Genomic DNA, 21,115 nt, shown 5'->3' with positions numbered 1-21,115 from the left:
ATAGAGAAAATGAAAGCTGCGTCTTTTTGATGTTTGGGCAATTGACTGAATGGCGAAACCTCCAAACAAATGGAAAAAATAAAGTGACCTCAAACCAGCCTAAATCCACCCATCCAAGCACAACATAAGTGAATTTCCGATTTTTCGGGTTTAGAAGTATAAATAAGTAGACATCCGAATTTTTTATTCGGTCCAATCATGATTCGATTATTTTGGTCCAGTTAAAATTTTGACAATACCTTAAATTAATAATAAAATATATTCTAAAATGAAATATATTATCTTTTTAGATAAGATAAAACTTTCAAATATAAAGTCTAAATGAATTAATTATTCAAAATTATTCTTATTCACGAATATCATTTTATAAAATATATAATCTATATCTATATACCAATTATAAAAGTGTGAACCAAGGTCAAAGTTTTTCATTTTGTATTTTCAACTTTGTCATTGGTTAGTACACACTTGATAAATTCTATGAGGATACTTTTGTAAAATAAATTATTATGATAAGGTCAAAATTGACAATGTGTGCATATTAGATAAAGTTCCAGTTTTCAAAAATATTGAAATATCAAAATACTTCAGTTTTTATTTTCTTGTATATAAAGTGAACATATTTTTTTCACAAAATTTTTAAATAAATTAAATATTTATTCAGTTTTCTAAAAGATTGAAACACCAAAATACTTTAGGTTTTATTTGTTTGTAGATGAAATGACATATTTTTTCAACAAAAAAATCTTATGTATTTTAATTTGCGTAAGGACCTATTGAACTAAATAAAAAAAGAAAAGAGGATGTTCAACAAATACATTGATCGTTAACGATAGTGACATACAAGTAATGAAAGACGATAACATACCAGAATGCAGATGAGAATGATGAAATTATTGTTATTCTTTGAAAGTAAATATTTTTAGCATAAAAAGAGACCGTCTGATTAAATAATAACGATAGAAAAATGCAAATGATTGATGAAAATAGTATTACAAGAATTGTTATTAAATATGATGATAATAATGATTCTTTCATGGAGAATAAAAAACACATGATATGAAAAATCTTTAAAAAATCCCAAATATAAAATAAAAAAATATTTGACGCAATAATTTAAATAAAGGTTTAGAATGCATTATTTATACCAATTTTTTTTTCATAAATCAATAATGATCAACATATAACATAAAGAAATTACAAAATCATATTTAATATAATTTGATTAACATATCTGACTTATTAACAAATAAAGAATAAATCATACATACATGAGATAAAAAAAATAAGACGAATTCATGGTACGAAGCATGCCATAATTTCTCATGATTAATAAAAAAAATAAAAAACTCGATCGAGCTGTAATAATTACATAAGTTTTAATATTAATATTGTGTTAATGTAAAAATACAATAAATGTAATACTTATATTTATAAGCTTATATGAATCATTGATAATGTCTTATTCTAAATTATTAATGTGAATGTAAATTAATCATGACCGTAATTAATACAAACATTGAAATTGCAAGCGATATATTTTTTGAAAATTTTACAAATATTTTTATTAGTTGCAATATCGAAAATTATATTGATTACATCACTAAGACATGTAATAGGTTTTTTTCTCAAAAAGTATATATTATTACCATGAAAATAATTTATTAACTGCGTGTTAATATCTTTTTATATCAATTAATTTATTTAACATTGTTTATCGACAATAAAATATGTTTCCACGTGCGATGCACGTGACTTTTACTAGTTTAAATAAAATTATAAATAAATAAATTATTAATCTAATGAAATTTCAGTTTTTTTATCGGTTCAATTGTGACATGTAATTTGAAGCTGTGTTATTGTTGTTACTTGAAATTTTAGGGAAATGTAAAAGGAAATATAAAGAGTTGCATTGTTACAAACGATATATAATTTAACGCGACTAGGTTGACTTTAATCGAGATTTAATTTTCATACAACGAGCTACATTATATATCAAGCGTGATCAATTCCTCGATCGATCATCTTCTTTTCTCTGCCCATTATAATCTTCATGAGTTGGTGATATAGATGTAATAATGGAATCTAATTGAGCTTCTTTTTTCTGGGGATCCAAATTTTGTTGGGATTCTTTTTGGGACTCCTTGCTGGTACCCCACAAGAAAATATACAGCCCACCGGCTAGCAATAGTGCCCCCAAAATACTGCACTCGAAGACACATTACTCGAATAATTTCAACAATAATAAATAATAGAGAATTAACAGGCATGCCAAGCATATATTCTAAGGGGAAAAAACTAAGAAGAAATAAATAATTAATGTTTACTATTGAAATATGAAATGAAAATTTCACAAACCTTCCCACGTAAAGAGTTTCTTTGAGGAAAATGATTGAAATTATTGCAGCAAAAACAACTGCCAAGGGACCAAAATTGGCACTGAATACAGCACCTTTCTTCTCGATAACCCACGTTTGCAACCAAGTAACAAACCCATTCACAACAATACCCTACAATTAGAATGAAATTTTAAAATTAAATAGTTATAATATTAATAATCCGATATATATATATATATATAGGTAGTTAATAAATTACTTACACAATAGGCAACAATTAGAAGATTAACATTCCAACCAAGTTTCCACGATGATATATTTCTCTCCATGGATGCACTATATATAATGGCTGATAGACAACTGTAACCAGTCTGCAGAAACGTAAGTCTTAAATTCCCTGGATATCGTTTCAAAAGTGGAGCCTGTAACAAAATTCAAATGCGCGCACCAAAAGATTAAGAAAATATCATGACAAGAAATTCGCCATTTGTTAAGGAAATTGTGATCACGAAACACATATATATATATGATCTATAAACTAACGTATGTTCATCCTGATAATACGTGCATGAAGCAAATTAATCCAAAAGAATTGGCATACAGATATATGTCGATCGAGTTCGTGAACCTGAACTCGTGAATTAAATTTTATGAACTTGGAATATTCCTCTGGCATATATTATATGCACCAAATCGATTAGGCTATCTATGTATATATATGACCAATATATAATATATGAAAGTGTGATTTAATTTCTTATAGAGTACTAGTCATGATCCAATTACCTGCATGGTTAACCACATGGACCATGTAAATTCACCAGCCAGCAACAGAGCAGAGCCCTTGATCCAGTCTTTCGTTGTGCGAGTGTTGTTTTCCGATATCGAAGAAGTAGGGTTTTCATGATGTGAAGATGAAAATAGAGAAGGGCCCTTGTAGAAAGTAAAGACCATTGCTCCTAAGAAACCAAACATTGTTCCCAAAACCTTTGCCACTCCATGCCATTCTCTAATGGCTAGCTTCTCGATCCTACAATATTTTAATCTTATATTCGATCAGAAATTCAGTTGATTGTTCTATGAATTAATATTAATTTGATATACTTATGGGAAAAGACTTGAAAATTTACGTATATATATATATATATGACCAGAGACATAGCCATAAAATTCATTATATTTATTTTTCAAAACACTATTAAAATTAAATTTAATATATAGTATAAAAACAAATTTTATTTAACAATTGTGTCCGTGGATCGCGTGCACTTGTATTTTTTTTAAAAGAAAATAAAATGGCCGTTGTTAAATTCAACCGCTAGGAGGCGTTGAGAGGGGCGGTAGACGCCCCTCATCTGCAGCATCTCCGCCTAGACGTTGCAAATACCCTCATTCGATATTAGTTAATTACCTGCAAAAAACAACCATGACAAAGACGAGTACCGGAGCTATGTTGAGAGTGGCGGTAGCAAATGTCGCAGAAGTATACTTCAATCCAACTAGGGTTAGAATCATTGTCAGTGTGAGCCTGCAATTTAATTAGTACTTAATCAAGAATGCATGCGTTTATCAAATTAACCTTGATCATTAGAATATGAAAATCGTGCTAATATATTCATTCTCGATCGAGGTAATTTTATTATAAATGATAAAGGGAAAATTGCAAACGTCTTTTATGTTATTCTCGATCTTTATTATTTTGGTCCTCCATTCAAGTTGGCCAAATTGAGTTTAATCAGTCCCGTAAATATCTTGAATTCTTGATCCTAGAACTTCCACTGATCATTATGATTTTGGGGACTTCTAATAAGTATTAGCCATTTGACTTTGTTTTGTTTTGTTTGTTTCTTTTTGTGATTTTTGTATTTTTCATTGAAGTAATGAGGTGGGTCTAGACATTGTTGGCTTATAATTCGCAAACGAAATAAATTAGTTATTAATTTTGTGCTTATATCTTATATGATTTAATGTGGCTTTTGTTATGTATCAAACAATATTATATGTGTTTGTGTTTGTTTGTGTTATTTACAGGAGTTTAGGTAACAATCTTTTTTTGTTGAGAAAAAGTGGTGAAATCGAGTGAAAAAAAAGTAAGAGAAAGCGAAGAGATGGAAAAAAAGATCGAGATTCAAGAAAAAAAAAATAAAAAATGAAGAAGACAGACAGCACCCCTGCGCCAGTCTAGCGCCTCGGCGCTATACCCATAAATTTTACGGAGCAGCTACGCTGTCTTAGAGCACCTCTGCGCTGGTCGCCGAAAGAAGGTAGCGCCTCTGCGTTATATATGGACAGAGTCTCTGCGCTCATTACCGAAGGCGCTACAAAAATTCAGATTTTGGAAACTTGTCTATTTTGGGCTTGTATGCGCCGTTTTCGGCCCGTTGATGATTTTGTGTTATAAATTAAAGACGACAGCTGATTTTTGGGGGACTTTTTACCACCTTTCATACTTCTTTCATACGATAACACCCAAACAACACAACCACACAAAACTACACATTCAAGAAGTCTTGGGAATTGGATTTGAGACGTGGGAGCGAACAACAAGGGATAATCGAATCACAAGACAGATGACTGATGATTTTTATTATCTGTCTTCATTTATGATGAGATTTTTTTGGATATATCTATGTGTTTGATTATAATTTCATTATAAATTTATTAGTTGTTTATAGAGATTGACGGATCTTGATTTGATTTTCATGTTTTGAATATTATTTTGCCTACGATTATTTGTTCTTAACAATTTATTTGTATATTCTTGTTTTGATTGCCTTTCAATTAACTTGTCATAGATTGAATGTTAAATTTATTTGAAATCTGATACTCGAAACAGACGATTTTGAATAGGATCATAGGAAAACACAACCTAGAATTTTTTGTAGAATTCGAGAGGCCTATAATTTCCTTTGAGGTCATTGAAATAGAACCATATGACTTGATTAAATTATTTATATGTTTGATTTTTGATAGAGATATCGAAACTGACATTAAAATAATAAATTTACTCGGCACTCGGAAGAGACAATAAATAACACTTATGGGATCTTGGCCTATAAATTGGAATAAGTGATATTATCAACTAATATGATTTACATGAATGAAAAATATTGGGTGAAATCTTGTATCTAGATCCCGTCTCAGATCGTGTACCCAAAGACTTCCTTGAAATTCTGGTTCATTTAATTTAATTTAATTTATTTATTGAATTTAAAACTTTGATTTTTTAAATAAAGTTGAGATTATTTTAATTACAGGATTTGATGTGAATATAAATTTTCAATCCTCGTGGGAACAATACTCAACTTATCATATATTAAAACTTGACATATGCGCTTGCGAGCGAAAAACACACAACATTGAACTAGAGCTTAATCTTGATCACTATTCATTAGCTAGTTAGACTATAAGGTATTGTTTGGGAGAGTTTTTAGGAATTATTTATCAACTTTGTGAAGAAAAAATTAAGAAATATTTTCTAAAAGCTCTCCCAAATACTACCTAAATCGATTTATCAAATTTGTTATTCTCCCACTTAAATTACCTTTCATACGTATATTTTAAAAAAATAGCAAACTATATATTTCTTTTTTTTAAAAAAACGAAATAAACAAAAAAACGTTTACATATAAGATGTTCGTTTTAATGCATATAATATTGATACGTAGATGGTCAGTTGTGATCTGTAGCTTTGAGGTAGAATCATTTCGTGAGATGGTTCAAAATTAAGCTATATATGTATTAATTAATATTGATACGTACCCGTAAGAGGAAATAATGAAAATCTTGAGGTGTGCATGCCATGGAAGCTGTGAAGTAATGGATGCAGATCCCTTGTTGAAGATGAATGCAAATGGAGCTAAGGTTACGAAGGCGAACGCCTGTCGATATGCAACAAACACCGGCGGCTTCATCCCCGAACCCGAAATCGCCAACTTAGCTAGCAAGAATAGCCCTGCAAAGCTCAGCTGTATAAACATCACAGCAATGTAAGGTTTCTGTTTCTCTAGCATCCTAATTAGGTTAATTAATTTCAGTTGCTTCCTTTTTTTTATGTTAAATATCTGATTTTTTCAGTAACATAAGTGCAGAATAATATATACAAGGTAAGTATATATTTCATATTCATCTTAATTACATTAATATATTAGCCAGCCTGAGCTATTCATCCACGTGTACACATGCATATTTCGTACTGGTGCATAATAGATTCCAACTAATTAATGCATATACAATATAATATAATATAATATGATAAATTCATAAACCGTCATTATAGGTAATAAAAAAAATCAAATATCATGCATGGACATTAGTGAGTTTAATGAAGCATACCGCACTAAAACCAAGACGGAAGGAAAATAAAAACATCAGTGGCTGACCAAAAACATCTTTAAATTAGATATTAGTGTGTTTAATTGGATTAGAAATTACGAGATAAAAAATGTTTTTTTATTAAAAAAATATTTTTATTGTTTCAATATATGTGTTTGGATAGATCTGCAGTGTTTTTAAAACCACTTATTTAAACCAAAATAAGTGTTTTTTTTTTATAAAAAAACTCATATTTAATTTATAGCTTTTTCAGATGTTTTTTTTGTGTAACTCAACTAAAAAAAATGCTTTCAATCTATTTATCCAAACATAAAATTATTACAATTTTTACTTTAAAAAATATTTTTTAAAACCAACTTTAAAACAACACTTTTTAAAGCAAAATGCTTCTGTAACCGAACTGATTCTTGTCGTGCTTCGTCTATATGTAAATGTTTAATTTCCTCGCTAGCAACATCAATTGATGCAATATTTTCATAACCGGATCAAAGATCGAACCGGTCAACATTTAAAAAATGATTCAATTGGTTGAACCGTTTTAATCGGACGGTCGGAACGAAAAATTGTTTATATAATATAATATAATATAATATAATATAATATAATATAATATAATCAATAATTTATTTTAAATTTTAAAACCTTAAAATATTTAAATTAATTATATATAGCCAAAAATATATATTTATCAGAGTTTAAATATTAGATAAATATATAAATATATTAAAAATATTAATTATAATTATATTTTTTAAATAATGTAATTAATAAAACTCTAATCTTATTAAAATAATATTTTTAACGAAATAAAAATTTCATATAAATATGTAATATGTATAATAAAATATAAAATAAAAGTTTCAACATTAAAAAAAAATCAAAAAATAAATTAAAAAAAATCGATGGAACCGGTTCTTGACCGGTTCAACCGTTAAAATGATTTTTTAGAGTATATATTTCGAACCTGATCAGTGATTTTCCATCGAATCGGTCGTTGAAATATTTATCAAAAACATATAGTAATTTTTCTCATTTTCAAATTTTTTTTATATTTAGTATTAAGAGGGATAGATTATCTAACAATTTTAAAATATAGAAAAAATACGATCGGATTTATAAAAAAAAAAAAAAAAGAAGAAGACATATAAGGAAAGTATTGAAGATTTAAAAGTAAAGGCTATTTCTGGAAAAAAAAATCACTGATAAACTTATATAATTATATGGTATATATAATTGTAATTTTAAATAGACAAACACTCCTATGAGACGGTCTTAAGTGTTATTTCTTTGAGACGGGTCTCTTATATGGGTTATCTCTTTTAAGTAAGACGTAATCAAATTAATTAAAATTTGGTTAGTATCAGCGTGATCACAACTAAATAGTAAGATATAATCAATTTCAAAATTATGTCATTTTATTTAACAAATCTAGCTAGCACCATCAAAATGAGCTAACTGTACCGTGTAGGGCGACTCGTAATACACTGCAACCCGCCATTAGTTAAGACGGGTCAGTTTGCCATTAGGGATGACAATGAGTAGTCGAGTATGATTAATATATCGTATCTCCATCACAATACCTATTTATTAAATTCATCCTCATATACATCGGATATTCAATTTCATCTCATATCCGTTGGAGGATCGGATATCCATATCCTACCCATATATCTTATTACTTATTACCACCTACAATTGATTTTTCTCAATTTTTGAACTATTTTGATGAAACTATGAATATTTACCAAATTCTTTAAATGAAGAATAAGAAAAATGATTAAAGATAAAAATTCGCAAAGTAAACATCAAAGAAAAAAGAAACAAAATATTAGAAATAATTTATTCCAACATAATTATCCTATAAACTTAACTTCATCTCTATACCAATAATTTTCATCATTCAATTCAACTACATCATCCTACAAAAGTAAATTTGAATTAACATCATATCCAAAAATTCATAATTCAACGGATTAAACATCTATGGGCTACCCCTCATTTAATCATATGTAAACATGCATTATCATCCAAAGAGTAAACCAGATCAGTTTCAACTCCAAACTAATCATAAATGTCTTCATAACTTGGCATTGTTGAGTCCTGAAAAATGATGAAAAGTGATATAAATAATTGACCCAATAGTTTACTTTCAATATCTAATTTAACAAAATTAAGTTGTATTGAAAACTTAACCCATCAATATCAATGGTACACATCTTCATCATATATATTCAATTGAAGATGTAATATGCTTCTGTTTCTTGCGAATTTTTAATTAGCTACAAAATTCAATGAAGGAGACAAATCATTATTGTAGATTGTAAATGAATAATACTTTTATTCAAAAACAATAAAAACTAAAATTCAATTTATATTACCTTGTTTCTCATTCAATAACCAACTTTGAGTGCACATCAATGCTTTTAAGGTTTTCTGGATGAAGCCTGCTTCTACGAGGACTCACCATATACCAACTGTACTAAATACAGATTCTGATGCGACTGTTGATATTGAAATGACAAGCATATCTCGTGTCATCCTCATCAAAGTGGGATACTTGATTCCATTGGTCTTCCACCACTCCAATAAGTAAAAATCAACATTTCTTGGCAACACTTTGTCTACTGAATAATGATCTAGCTCAATCTTCAGATCAGTATAAATTTCACACTCAAGTGCTACTTTTTTATCAAAATTACTATCCAAAAAATCATCGGTACTTGTATTCAATCTAGTCCCCATCGACCTTTTATCAACACGAGCATGACCATTATTATTTGTGTAATCATCAAACAAATCATTTTCTCTGATTGACTGTTATCCTGGAAAAGAACAAGAAAAGCCAGATTGGCATACCATGACGCAAGCAAAATCACTCGAACCCAACAGAGAGATGGAGTTTCTTCAGTAATTGCCGCGATCACATTTGAATATGAAAACAAAAGCTTTGATTTTTTAAGGAGATTTAGATGACACATATTATCGAGTCCTCGCAAAATCTTCGAGTGAAGTGCAAAGAGGAGTTGGCGCTAGGGGCGAACATTCAGTTAATTCGGTCAAAAACCGAATCGAATTAACCGAAATTAAATTAACCGAATTATTTTTTGGTTAACCAAACCGAATTTATATTAAAACCGATTTAACCGATTTTTTAAAAAAAATTAAAAAATTAATAAATTATAAAATTAATAATTTAAATATGCTTTTTTTTTATCATTATAAAAATATATTAATCTTAAAAAAATTAAAATATAAAAAATTAAGTAAAATATTAAATATAAACCCATTAAAAATATATTATAAATTATATATAAGGCATACTAAAAAAATTTCAAAATTTAATTATTTATAATTCGGTTAACCGAATTAACCGAATTTTTTTTAAGAAAATCGAAAACCGAACCGAATTAACCAAAATTTTCTAACATAAAAACCGAAATTAACCGAACCAAATTTCCGAATTGATTCGGTTCGGTCGATTAATTCGGTTTAACCGAAATTTTGCTCACCCTTAGTTGGCGCAGAGTCCCAACCAGTCCCTTTTTATTTTCTTTTACTTTTTTTTGAAAGGATTTTCTTTTACTTATTTAAAAACATAAATAAATCATCTTTTGCCCCCGACAAACCAAATTCGGTTTAGATTTCGGTATTTTAATTAGGTTTTTTTTTTTTTTAATTTTAGAGGGTGTTTGCCTAAACTTATTAAAAAGACCTTATAACCTCCTAGTGCTTAAAAGCTGTTTTACGAGCTTATAAGCTGTTAGAACTTATTTTAAAAATAAGCTGTTAAAGTGTTTGGATAAACTTATTTTAAACAACTTAAAAATGTTGATATGTTTGATATTATAAGATCTTTTTATTGTCAAAATTACCCAAAAAAGTATAATTCTATGAAAATAAAATTTTGAGTTATACACATACGAAAATAGTTTTAGAATAAACATAAATTTATGTGATTTGTAATTTATTTTTAAATATAATATTTAGTATTTAATGGGTAGAGAATATGATGGAGATTTATGAAAATATTCAAGGATATTTTAGTGAGATTGAATATTAAAATAAGATCTTTTTGAAAAAAGTACCTCCCCCTTAATTTTTTTAAAAACAGCTTATAAACTGTCAAACAACTTATTTTGACAGCTTATAAGCTGTTTTTAAAAAAAAAATTCCAAACAAAATTTGAGAGTTTAAAAACTCTAAAACAACTTATAAGTTGCTTGAAAGAACTTTTAGATAAGATAAAACTTTCAAATATAAAATCGAAATGAATTAATTATTCAAAATTATCCTTTATTCACTAATATCATTTCATAAAATATATAATTTAAATAAAAATGTAAATAAATAAAATTATTAATCTAATGAAATTTCGGTTCTTTTTATCGTTTCAGTTGTGACATATATAATTTGAATCTATATTAATATATATTATTATTGTTACTTGCAATTTTAGGGTTCCATGTAAATGTAAATGGAAATATAAAGAGTTGCATCATTTCTTTGATTGTTATAATAAAATCATCTAAGTTTTATCATATATATGTAGTTGCATTGTTACACAAGATATAATTTAACGCGATTAGGTCGACTTCAATCGAGATTTAATTTTTGTACAACGAACTACACTACATATCAAGCTTGATCAGATCCTCGATCAATCATCTTCTTTTCTCTGTCTATTATAATCTTCATGAGTTGGTGATATAGATGTAATAATGGAATCTAATTGAGCTTCTTGTTTCTGGGGATCCAAATTTTGTTGGGATTCTTTTTTGGACTCCTTGCTCGTACCCCACAAGAAAACATACAGCCCACCGGCTAGCAATAGTGCCCCCAAAATACTGCACTCGAAGATACAGTACTCGAGTAATTTCAACAATAATAAATAATAGAGAATTAACATGTATTTTAAGGGGAAAAAACTAAGAAGGAACTAAATAATGTATATTTAATTGCTTGAATCTTGATTCTCCTTTAACGTTATTATTGAAGTATGAAATGAAAATTTCACAAACCTTCCCACGTAAAGAGTTTCTTTTAGGAAAATGATTGAAATTATGGCTGCAAAAACAACTGCCAAGGGGCCAAAATTGGCACTGAATACAGCACCTTTCTTCTCAATAACCCATGTTTGCAACCAACCAACAAACCCATTCACGACAATACCCTACAATTAATTAGAAAATGAAATTAAAAAAATTAAATAGTAATAAATAATCCAATATATACATATATTATATATATGGTTAATAAATTACTTACACAATAGGCGACAATTAGAAAATTAACATTCCAACCAAGTTTCCATGATGAAATATTTCTCTCCACGGATGCACTATATACAATGGCTGATAGACAACTGTAACCAGTTTGCAGAAATGCGAGTCTTAAATTCCCTGGATATTGTTTTAGAAGTGGAGCCTGTAACAAATTTAATAAACAAAACGATCAAGAAAATATCATGACAAGGAATTCATCATTTAGTAAGGAAATTACAATCACGGAACACATATTCTAATTAACTAGATTTCATGATAATTCGTGAAAAAAAAATCCATGAGCTTTAAATAGTGTTTGAGAGAGTTTTTGTGAAGAAAAAGCTCATAAGTGCTTTCTATAAGCTAGCTCTTTCAAATACTACATTAGACTCTTATAGCATATACATATAGGTCGATCCAGTTATTGCAACTGCGCTAGAGCATTTCGATCCTTTCAGAACTCAATCAGCACACTCGAGCATTAAATTTTAGGAAAATTATTTTTTTGTTCCTATATGTTTGTTACTTTGTAATTTAATTTGGTCCTCTATATTTTCATATTTCAGTTTAATTTTAGTCCGTTATCCTTATTTTTTTGGCAATTTTAGTCCCTTTTTTGATGTGGCATTGATGTGGCACCAATGCAGTGCTGATGTGGAGCTGTCGTGTATAGTGTCACGAAAGCATTTTCAAAAAATAACTTAAATTGTCAAAAATGGAACATGCAGGACTGAAACTGAAACATGAAAACATAGAGGATTGAAATCACAAAGTGATAAACATATTGAACCAAAATTGCATTTTTTCCTAAATTTTAGGGACTTCGATTCCTTTGGTATATATATATATATATATATATATATATATATATATATATATAAAGTGTGATTTCTGAAGTGCAAGTGATCCAACCTGCATGGTTAACCACATGGACCATGTAAATTCACCGGCCAGCAACAGAGCAGAGCCTTTGATCCAGTCTTTAGTTGTGCGAGTGCTGTTTTCCAAAGAAGTATGGTTTTCATGATGTGAAGATGAAAATAGAGAAGGGCCCTTGTAGAAAGTAAAGACCATTGCTCCTAAAAAACCAAACATGGTTCCCAAAACCTTTGCCACTCCATGCCATTCCCTTATGGCTAGCTTCTCAATCCTACAATATTAATTTAATCTTATAGTCAAAATGAATCGGAAATTCATAGGATTGTTTTGTGAAATATTTGATTTTTTTTATTCATGGTAAAAGACTTGGAAATTTTACGTATATATATGACCAGAGACGGAGCCAGAAAATTCATTATATATATTTTTCAAAACACAATTAAAATTAATATATATTAATAGTAAAAAATTTGGTTACCAATTATACCTGCAAAAAACAGCCATGACATAAACGAGTACCGGAGCTATGTTGAGAGTGGCGGTAGCAAATGTCGTAGAAGTATACTTCAATCCAACTAGGGTTAGAATCATTGTCAGTGTGAGCCTGCAATAATTTACTTAATCAAGAATCCATGCGTTTATCAAATTAACGATCTTAATCATTAGACTATGAAAATCGTGCTAATTAATTCTCAAAGTAATTTTATTATATGATAAAATAAATCGATCTTTGTTATTTTGGTCCTCCACTCATGTTGGCAAAGTTGATCAGTTTAATAAGTCCCGTATCTTAGATTAAAAAAAAAATAAAAATCAGTCCCGTATATATCTTATATATACTTTTTGGCAAAACTGAAATTGGACTAAAATTAATCCTATAATTTCGACTAAGGGAGTGTTTGCAATAGATTGTGCTTTTGTAGAAGTGATTAATTTATAAATTATAAAAAAGTTAAGAAAAATCAAAAGTTGGTAGTGTTTGGAAACAAATGTGAAAATCTAAAAATCAAAGTTGGGTAGTGTTTGATAAATAAGTAATTAGAGTGATTTTAACAATGACCTTCTTATTAGAATCACTTTTGGAGAATCATAATCACCACATGACTAGCTTTTGGATTTCAATTAAGTTAAGCATAAGTTAACACATAATTTAGGTTTATGAAACACACAAAAATGATTTTTTTTAAGCCAAAAGCTAACAATCACTTTTTTTTAGTGATTGCAAACACTCCCTAATTATGATTGTGGGCTTCTAATTAATCAAATTTCAGTATTAGTTCATTGACCTTTCTTTCTTTATTTATTTTTTGCATGTGATTTTAGTCTTTCTTAGGGAGTGTTTGCAATAGATTGTGTTTTTGTAGAAGTGATTAATTTATAGATTCTAAAAAAGTTAAGAAAAATCAAAAGTTGGTAGTGTTTGAAAACAAATGTGAAAATCTAAAAATCAAAGTTGAGTAGTGTTTGATAAATACGTGATTATAGTTATTTTAACAATGACCTTCTTATTAGAATCACTTTTGGAAAATCATAATCAGCACAAGACTAGCTTTTGGATTTCAATTAAGTTAAGCATAAGCTAACACATAATCTAGGTTTAAGAAACACACAAAAATGATTTTTTAAAGCCAAAAGCTAACAATCACTTTTTTTTAGTGGTTGCAAACACTCTCTTAGTTGACCAAGTGCTAACGTGGATCTAGATATTGTTGACAATCTAATCAAAATCCTTTAATATAAGATGTTTGTTTTAATACACATCATTAATTAAAGAAAAATGTTACATTTACACTATTTGAGATTACAAAATCCTTAATTAAATATATATATCATAATGCTTGTCGACAGAACAAAAGTTATTGGTGATCATAAGTAACAGCCTCAAAAAATGTCGAAGTATCTAACGCAAGCATGAAGTTTTCACGTAGAAGGTCTGGATATAGCTTTGAGCTAGGTTTGAAGATAGTACCAACGGATGTATCTTCTAATCGACGGTTTTTAGAAGATACCAATATATTAACAGCGTGCGCATTTAATAATAACATCAACGTCAGTTGTCAGTAGCTTTGAGGTTAGAATCGCAATTGCTGCTCCATTTTGTGGGGTGGTTCAAAATTAAGCTATATATATGTATTAATTAATATTGATGCGTACCCGTAAGAGGAAATAATGAAAATCTGGAGGTGTGCATGCCATGGAAGCTGTGAAGTAATGGATGCAGATCCCTTGTTGAAGATGAATGCAAATGGAGCTAAGGTGACGAAGGCGAACGCCTGTCGATATGCGACAAACACCGAAGGCTTCATTCCTGAACCCGAAATCGCCAACTTAGCTAGCAAGAACAACCCTGCAAAACTCAGCTGTATAAACATCACAGCAATGTAAGGTTTCTGTTTCTCTAGCATCCTAATTAGGTTTAATTGATCAGTTGCTTCCTATATTTTTTTTAATGTTAAATATATGCTGATTTTCTGAGCAATATAATATAAGTGCAGATTATATAAGGGTGTATATATTTCATATTCATGTTACATATATATTAGCCTCAGATTCACCCACGTGTACACATATTCATACTAGTGCATCGATGCACGTATATGCTTGTACAGTCTTTCTTTAATAATTAACTTCATTTATATATAAATAAGGGAAAATTGTTTTTTTGGTTCGATATGTTTGTCATTTTACGATTTCTATTATTTATATTTTTAGATTTCAGTTTTAGTCCGCTATCTTTATTTTTTGGAAATTTTAGTCTTTTTTCCGACGTGGCGCTGACGTGGCACCAATTCAGTGCTGATGTGGAGCTGACGTGTACAGTGTCACGTAAGCATTTTCGAATAAAAATGACCGAAATTGCTAAAAATCAGAACATGCAGGACTAAAACTGAAATATGAAAACATAGAGGGACAAAATCGCAAAGTGACAAACATAAAGGATCAAATTTGCAGTTTTTTCTAATAATAATGTCATTAATTAATCATAAAAAGTTAATGTTGAATCAATCATACCACAAATATTAATTAATTAATTAGTTGATTACTCTATACCACCCCTAGCGCTAGCTCATCTGTTATAGTATAGAACAGATCATAATGAAATGCATAATAGATTCCAACTAATGAATATGATAATTTATAAACCATCATTTTACGTAATAAAAAGTCAAATATCATGGGCATTAGTGATTAATGAAGCATAGCGCACTAAATCATTACAGAATGAGAGAAAATCATTAATTAGTGGCTTACCAAAAATATTATTAAATTAGATATGGTTGTGCTCTAATGAACCGTCTACATGTAAAGGTTTAATTTCCTAGCTAGCAACATCAATTGGTGTATTCTAGTGTTCTTTGCGTATTGTGCATGTGTTTATATAGATGAAATATTTGTCAAGAACATGATAATTTTTCTTTTTTTCAAATTAATTATTTTTTTATATTTAGTATTATAAGAGTGATAGATTATCTAACAATTTTAAAATATAGAAAAAATAGGATTCGATTTAAAAAATACGTATAAGGAAAGTACTGAAGATTTAATAGTAAAGTCTAATTCAGGAAAATAAAAAAAAATCATCGATAAATTTATATAATGATGGTATATATATAATTGTAAAATAAGATTTAATCAAATTAATTAAAATTTGGTTAGTATGAGGGTCGCAACTTTAACTAAATAAATTAAATAGGAAGATACATTCCATTTCAAAATTATGTCATTTTAGTTGTGCACTGCTGGGGTTGGTTGGTTAATTAATATGAACTCAACTCACCTATTTCATCGTGACGGACTTAATTTATTTTGACAACTTTAAACAGGCCAGTCTTATATAAATTGTATTTAAATTAATTATACCACTCTTCTTAAATTTCACAATAAATTCCATACTTCTCAAAAAGATAAATAAGTTAAGGTCTGATGTTAGCCATTATATAGTCAATCAGGCATCAACGAAAAAAATTAAACTTCCATTCTTTTATTTGCAATTATTTTCCTCTATGTTATAATTTCTCCACTCAATATGTATTGGGGCGTTCCAAAAAGTGATTGCACCGCAATAAAAATATCGTATCCATGCATATAATTTTTTTTTAAAAAATGATCTCAATTAGGGAGGGCAACGGTCGAGTTATTTAAGTAACTGCTTAGAATATTTTATTCTTATAGTTTGTTTATAGTGTAAAGTTTTTTTTTGAATATTATTTGTTTTCAATTTAGTGTTACACATGTTTAGTTTAAAAAAATGAATGAGATATAAATTAAATAATATAAAAGACTTAAATAAATTATTATTTAAAATATAAATATAGGGACCGGAGCAGGTTTACCAAAACTCGCTACCTGCTTTCGGTGATATGGGTCTAGCTAGACCTGTCCCATAAGCCGCTTAACCGGATTTGAACCGTCCCAAATGAGATGGGTTTAATGTGGGTCTAGCTAGGTTTAGATCATGTCCATCAATTCATTCCTAATCTTAGTGTAAAAGATTGGAACTTTTGTTTTTTTTAAGAACGATGCATGGAGCTCGCAACCACTGTATATGTTTGAGACGTATTAAAATCAATAAAACAATGCACTAACTTGAAAATAATGTTAGTCAAGTAAATCGTATTAGGCAAATCTTATGACACAATTAAGTTCATTCGAAATTGTGTTAGTAGAGGAAACAAACTCTTGAATATTAGTCACTCACTTACTCCACCAACTCGAACAATCCTTATAGACATATCAGCATCGTCTTAATTTGCCATGACATGAGATGATTATTATCAATCAGAGCCATTAATTTGGGTTAGGTCCGTCGGTCGGTCCGTCCCGCCACATAATTTAAGTGAGTTGTGTTGAAATTTTTTCAATCCAACTAATGGCGGGCCTAAACGGGCCAACCCACGCATGTCGCAGGACTGGATTTTTTATTTTTATTTTTACTTTTATGGTGATATATATGTATTTTTTAACGAAATTTGTGAATTTATATTGTATTAATTACTTTATATAAAATTTACACATTTAAATCAATAATTAGAAATTTTATTAATATGTTTCTATTAATATTTATTTATTTATGAAATTTATAATTATTTATATTGATTTTTATTTTTATTTATTTATTTTTATTTGTAGTGAGTCAATACGCAGGGCGGTCCGCAACCCACCTTGGGTTGGGTTGGGTTGAGGATTTTCAACCTGACGGGATGGTGGGCCGGCCCGCACTCGATCAGTAAAACGTGGGTTTTTTATGGACCCGGCCGGCCACTTCTTCATGAGTTGGCCCGTCTGACAGTTTTATTATCAATCAATGATATAAATAAATAACGTGAAATATATTAATAAATTTTCGAACATTCAACTACGTACAAAAAGTTGTGAGAGAAACTTGATGCAAGTGAGAGAAAATGATAGAAAATCCTCCAACAACATCGTTTCCACTAGTTCGGTAAACTGAATTCTAATTAAGTTGACAAATGTGACAATGGATTCAAATTAGGTCTATTTCTCATCTCTCTCCATTCCATTTGTAGATGTAATGATCCCTTCTAAATGGGCTTCTCCATTTGAGGGATCCAAATTTTGTTGGGCTTCCTTTCTCCTGCCCCACAAAAAACTATACAACCCAACAACCAGCAGTAGGCCCCCTATAACACTGCGTCACAATAGCCCATTAATGAATTAGGATCAATTTCAAATACTAATTCCAATTCCAATATCATATCAAATTTAAAATTGCACCAACCATCCCATGTAAAGAGTCTCCTTGAGGAAAATAGCTGAAACAATGGCTGCAAAAATAGTCGCAAATGGACCGAAATTTGCACTAAAAACAGCACCTTTCTTCTCAACAACCCAAGCTTGCAACCAATAGACTAACGCATTCACAATAATACCCTGCAAAAGACAAAAACAGAAAGCACATAAAAATTTTCAGAAATGACCATATCAAAATATCAAAATGTATATGTAATGGAAAAAATAACATGCACAAAAAACGTACGCAATAAACCACTGTCAAAAGACTAACATTCCAACCGAGTTTCCACCATGATATATCCCTCGTCATAGATGCACCATATATCATGGCTGATATACAACTAAAGCCAATTTGTAAGAATGTGAGCCTCAGTTTTCCTGGATATTGTTTTAGAAGCGGACCCTGTCAAGCATTTATATATGTCAAGAACTTCAAATCATGTAACTGGCTAGGATAATCAAGAATTCAATTAGAATTTAGCACTACAAAAGAGTACTGATTCTAAATGGCTTTTGACTTAAATCCAAGTTAATTTCCCATGAGTTTTTGTTTAATTTAAAAGTTTAATTAAAATAAAAATAATAAGTGTTGGAAATGAAAGACCTGCATGGTTAACCACATGGACCATGTAAATTGACCAGCCAACATGAGAGAAGAACCTTTGATCCAATCTTTGTTAGAGCCATTACTACTCTTTATGAGATCAGGATGAGATATTTCACTATTTGAAGATGAAAATAGAGAAGGGCCCTTGTAGAAAGTAAAGACCATTGCTCCTAAAAACCCAAACATGGTGCCCAAAACCTTTGCCATTCCATGCCATTCCCTTATGTCTAGCTTTTCAACCCTACAATATTTAAGATCAATTAAATATCATATCATCAAATCATTTTTACCTGGAAAACCTTAGCCATAATTCCATGCCACTATTAATTACCTGGAAATAACAGACATGACAAAGACGAATACCGGAACGATGTTGAGGATGGCGGTAGCAAATGTTGCAGAAGTATACTTCAATCCAGCAAAACTTAGATTAAGTGTCAATGTAATCCTACAAATGTTTAATGTTAATTATTACACTAACTTTCAACAATAATTATTGTCCAAATATCTAATATATATACACACACAAATATTCGAACACATGCGTACCCGTAGGAGGAAATAACGAAAAGCTTGAAGTATGCAAGGCATGAGAGTGGAGGAGTAGTTGCAGAAGTTTTGGTGCATATGAAAGCAAATGGAGCTAAGGCGACGGCGGCGAATGCCTGCCGGTACGCTACAAAGATTGGCGACTTCATTCCAGAACCTGAAATTGTTACCTTTGATAACAAGAACATCCCCGCGAAACTAAGCTGTATAAACATTACAGCAAGGTACGGCTTCTGCTTCCTCAGCAGCATCGATACTTTATTTTTATTGAATATATTTTCTACCAAGATATTAATAGTAATTAGAAAATTATATTTTCATGTGATATATATTGCTGATAATCTAATGTATTTGAGATTTTTATAGGCTTAGTTGGTCTCGCGTAGTCAAATGTTTCTTTTCTTCTTTGTTATTGTTAGCTAGGCCAGGACATATTATATCATGCCGGCGCCAATTACAAGCTTAGAGGAGCAAGAGTTAAAAGTGTTTACTGTATATTATAATTTAATTTTTGCCCAGAATTTATTTTTTTTTTTTGGAAATCAAAATTGTTTATGAAACTTGCCCAAATTAAATTTTAATTTTGATAAACTAATTAATGTATTTTATTAAAACTTTGTTGTTTTGCAATTTTAGTTTTTTTTGGGTCGTATATATGTAGCCGAAAAATGTTCGTACCCGACAATTAGTTGTTTACGCAAAATACGGAGTATCAACAGTCTCTTGTATTATCTCAGTCACGATCTTCGTTGGGTTGTTCTTACGTCACAATGCAAAGTCAGAAACGCCGGAAGAGTTTCCAACATAGGCATGAACTCTGACGTTCAAGTCAACGATTACTTGAAGAATAATAATCGAGAGCAGAACGTTATAGTGCTAAAAGATCAGTATGTACCTTAAGAATGAGGTGACTTGATCGAGTTATTTATAGATATTCGGAGAATTTTGTGTACTTAAGCCTCTTATTAGCTTTCGTAAATTTCAGGATCCCTTAAAGAAATCTAAATAATAATTAAATAAATTTGGGCCCCATAAATATTTGCACTGAAACTTTATAATTGGACTTGGGCCCAATAAATTTTTTAGTCATAACCCCTGAGTTGGAATGTTTAAATGAAGTCGGACAGATACTCATAATCAATGCCACTTCAGTATTCAAGAATATAACCTCTCAAAAGGTAGGTTAGATCTTACCCATGGGTAGATGCAAATTAATGGTTGGTTCAAATCATGTGGATCTCACTGAATTATATGGAGTCCATGATTTAAACAAATAAAATACATACACCTATCTCATGAGATAATACCCATAGGGTAACTAGGTTGAAAATTTTCCTCTCAAAATATGTTTCCTTATAATTATCCAGATCAGTTTTTTTATAATAAATCTG

General features: G+C 29.7%; 3 protein-coding genes across 3 annotated transcripts; all 3 read right to left on the bottom strand.

Moving 5' to 3' along the window:
* Nucleotides 1-2,005: 2,005 nt before the first annotated feature.
* Nucleotides 2,006-6,352, bottom strand: LOC140866197 (WAT1-related protein At1g43650-like). The gene is made up of 6 exons (XM_073271114.1): nucleotides 6,102-6,352; nucleotides 3,751-3,867; nucleotides 3,126-3,369; nucleotides 2,603-2,761; nucleotides 2,359-2,510; nucleotides 2,006-2,204 (listed from the first exon to the last, which is right to left on the bottom strand). Exons 1-6 carry the CDS (start codon nucleotides 6,350-6,352, stop codon nucleotides 2,006-2,008), a joined length of 1,122 nt encoding a protein of 373 aa, XP_073127215.1.
* A 4,979-nt stretch (nucleotides 6,353-11,331) lies between these two features.
* LOC140866186 (WAT1-related protein At1g43650-like) lies at nucleotides 11,332-15,401 on the bottom strand. The gene is made up of 7 exons (XM_073271101.1): nucleotides 15,374-15,401; nucleotides 14,969-15,161; nucleotides 13,302-13,418; nucleotides 12,848-13,085; nucleotides 11,940-12,098; nucleotides 11,693-11,844; nucleotides 11,332-11,518 (listed from the first exon to the last, which is right to left on the bottom strand). Exons 1-7 carry the CDS (start codon nucleotides 15,387-15,389, stop codon nucleotides 11,332-11,334), a joined length of 1,062 nt encoding a protein of 353 aa, XP_073127202.1. The 5' UTR covers nucleotides 15,390-15,401.
* A 2,909-nt stretch (nucleotides 15,402-18,310) lies between these two features.
* On the bottom strand, nucleotides 18,311-19,975 carry LOC140866178 (WAT1-related protein At1g43650-like). The gene is made up of 6 exons (XM_073271091.1): nucleotides 19,725-19,975; nucleotides 19,507-19,623; nucleotides 19,173-19,416; nucleotides 18,813-18,971; nucleotides 18,555-18,706; nucleotides 18,311-18,464 (listed from the first exon to the last, which is right to left on the bottom strand). Exons 1-6 carry the CDS (start codon nucleotides 19,973-19,975, stop codon nucleotides 18,311-18,313), a joined length of 1,077 nt encoding a protein of 358 aa, XP_073127192.1.
* Nucleotides 19,976-21,115: the final 1,140 nt, after the last annotated feature.

The sequence above is a fragment of the Henckelia pumila genome, chromosome 1, assembly GCF_033568475.1.
Source record: "Henckelia pumila isolate YLH828 chromosome 1, ASM3356847v2, whole genome shotgun sequence".
Lineage (NCBI taxonomy): Eukaryota > Viridiplantae > Streptophyta > Magnoliopsida > Lamiales > Gesneriaceae > Henckelia > Henckelia pumila.
The sequence above is the reverse complement of the archived record's forward strand: the minus strand, read 5'-3'. Positions and strand labels throughout refer to the sequence as shown.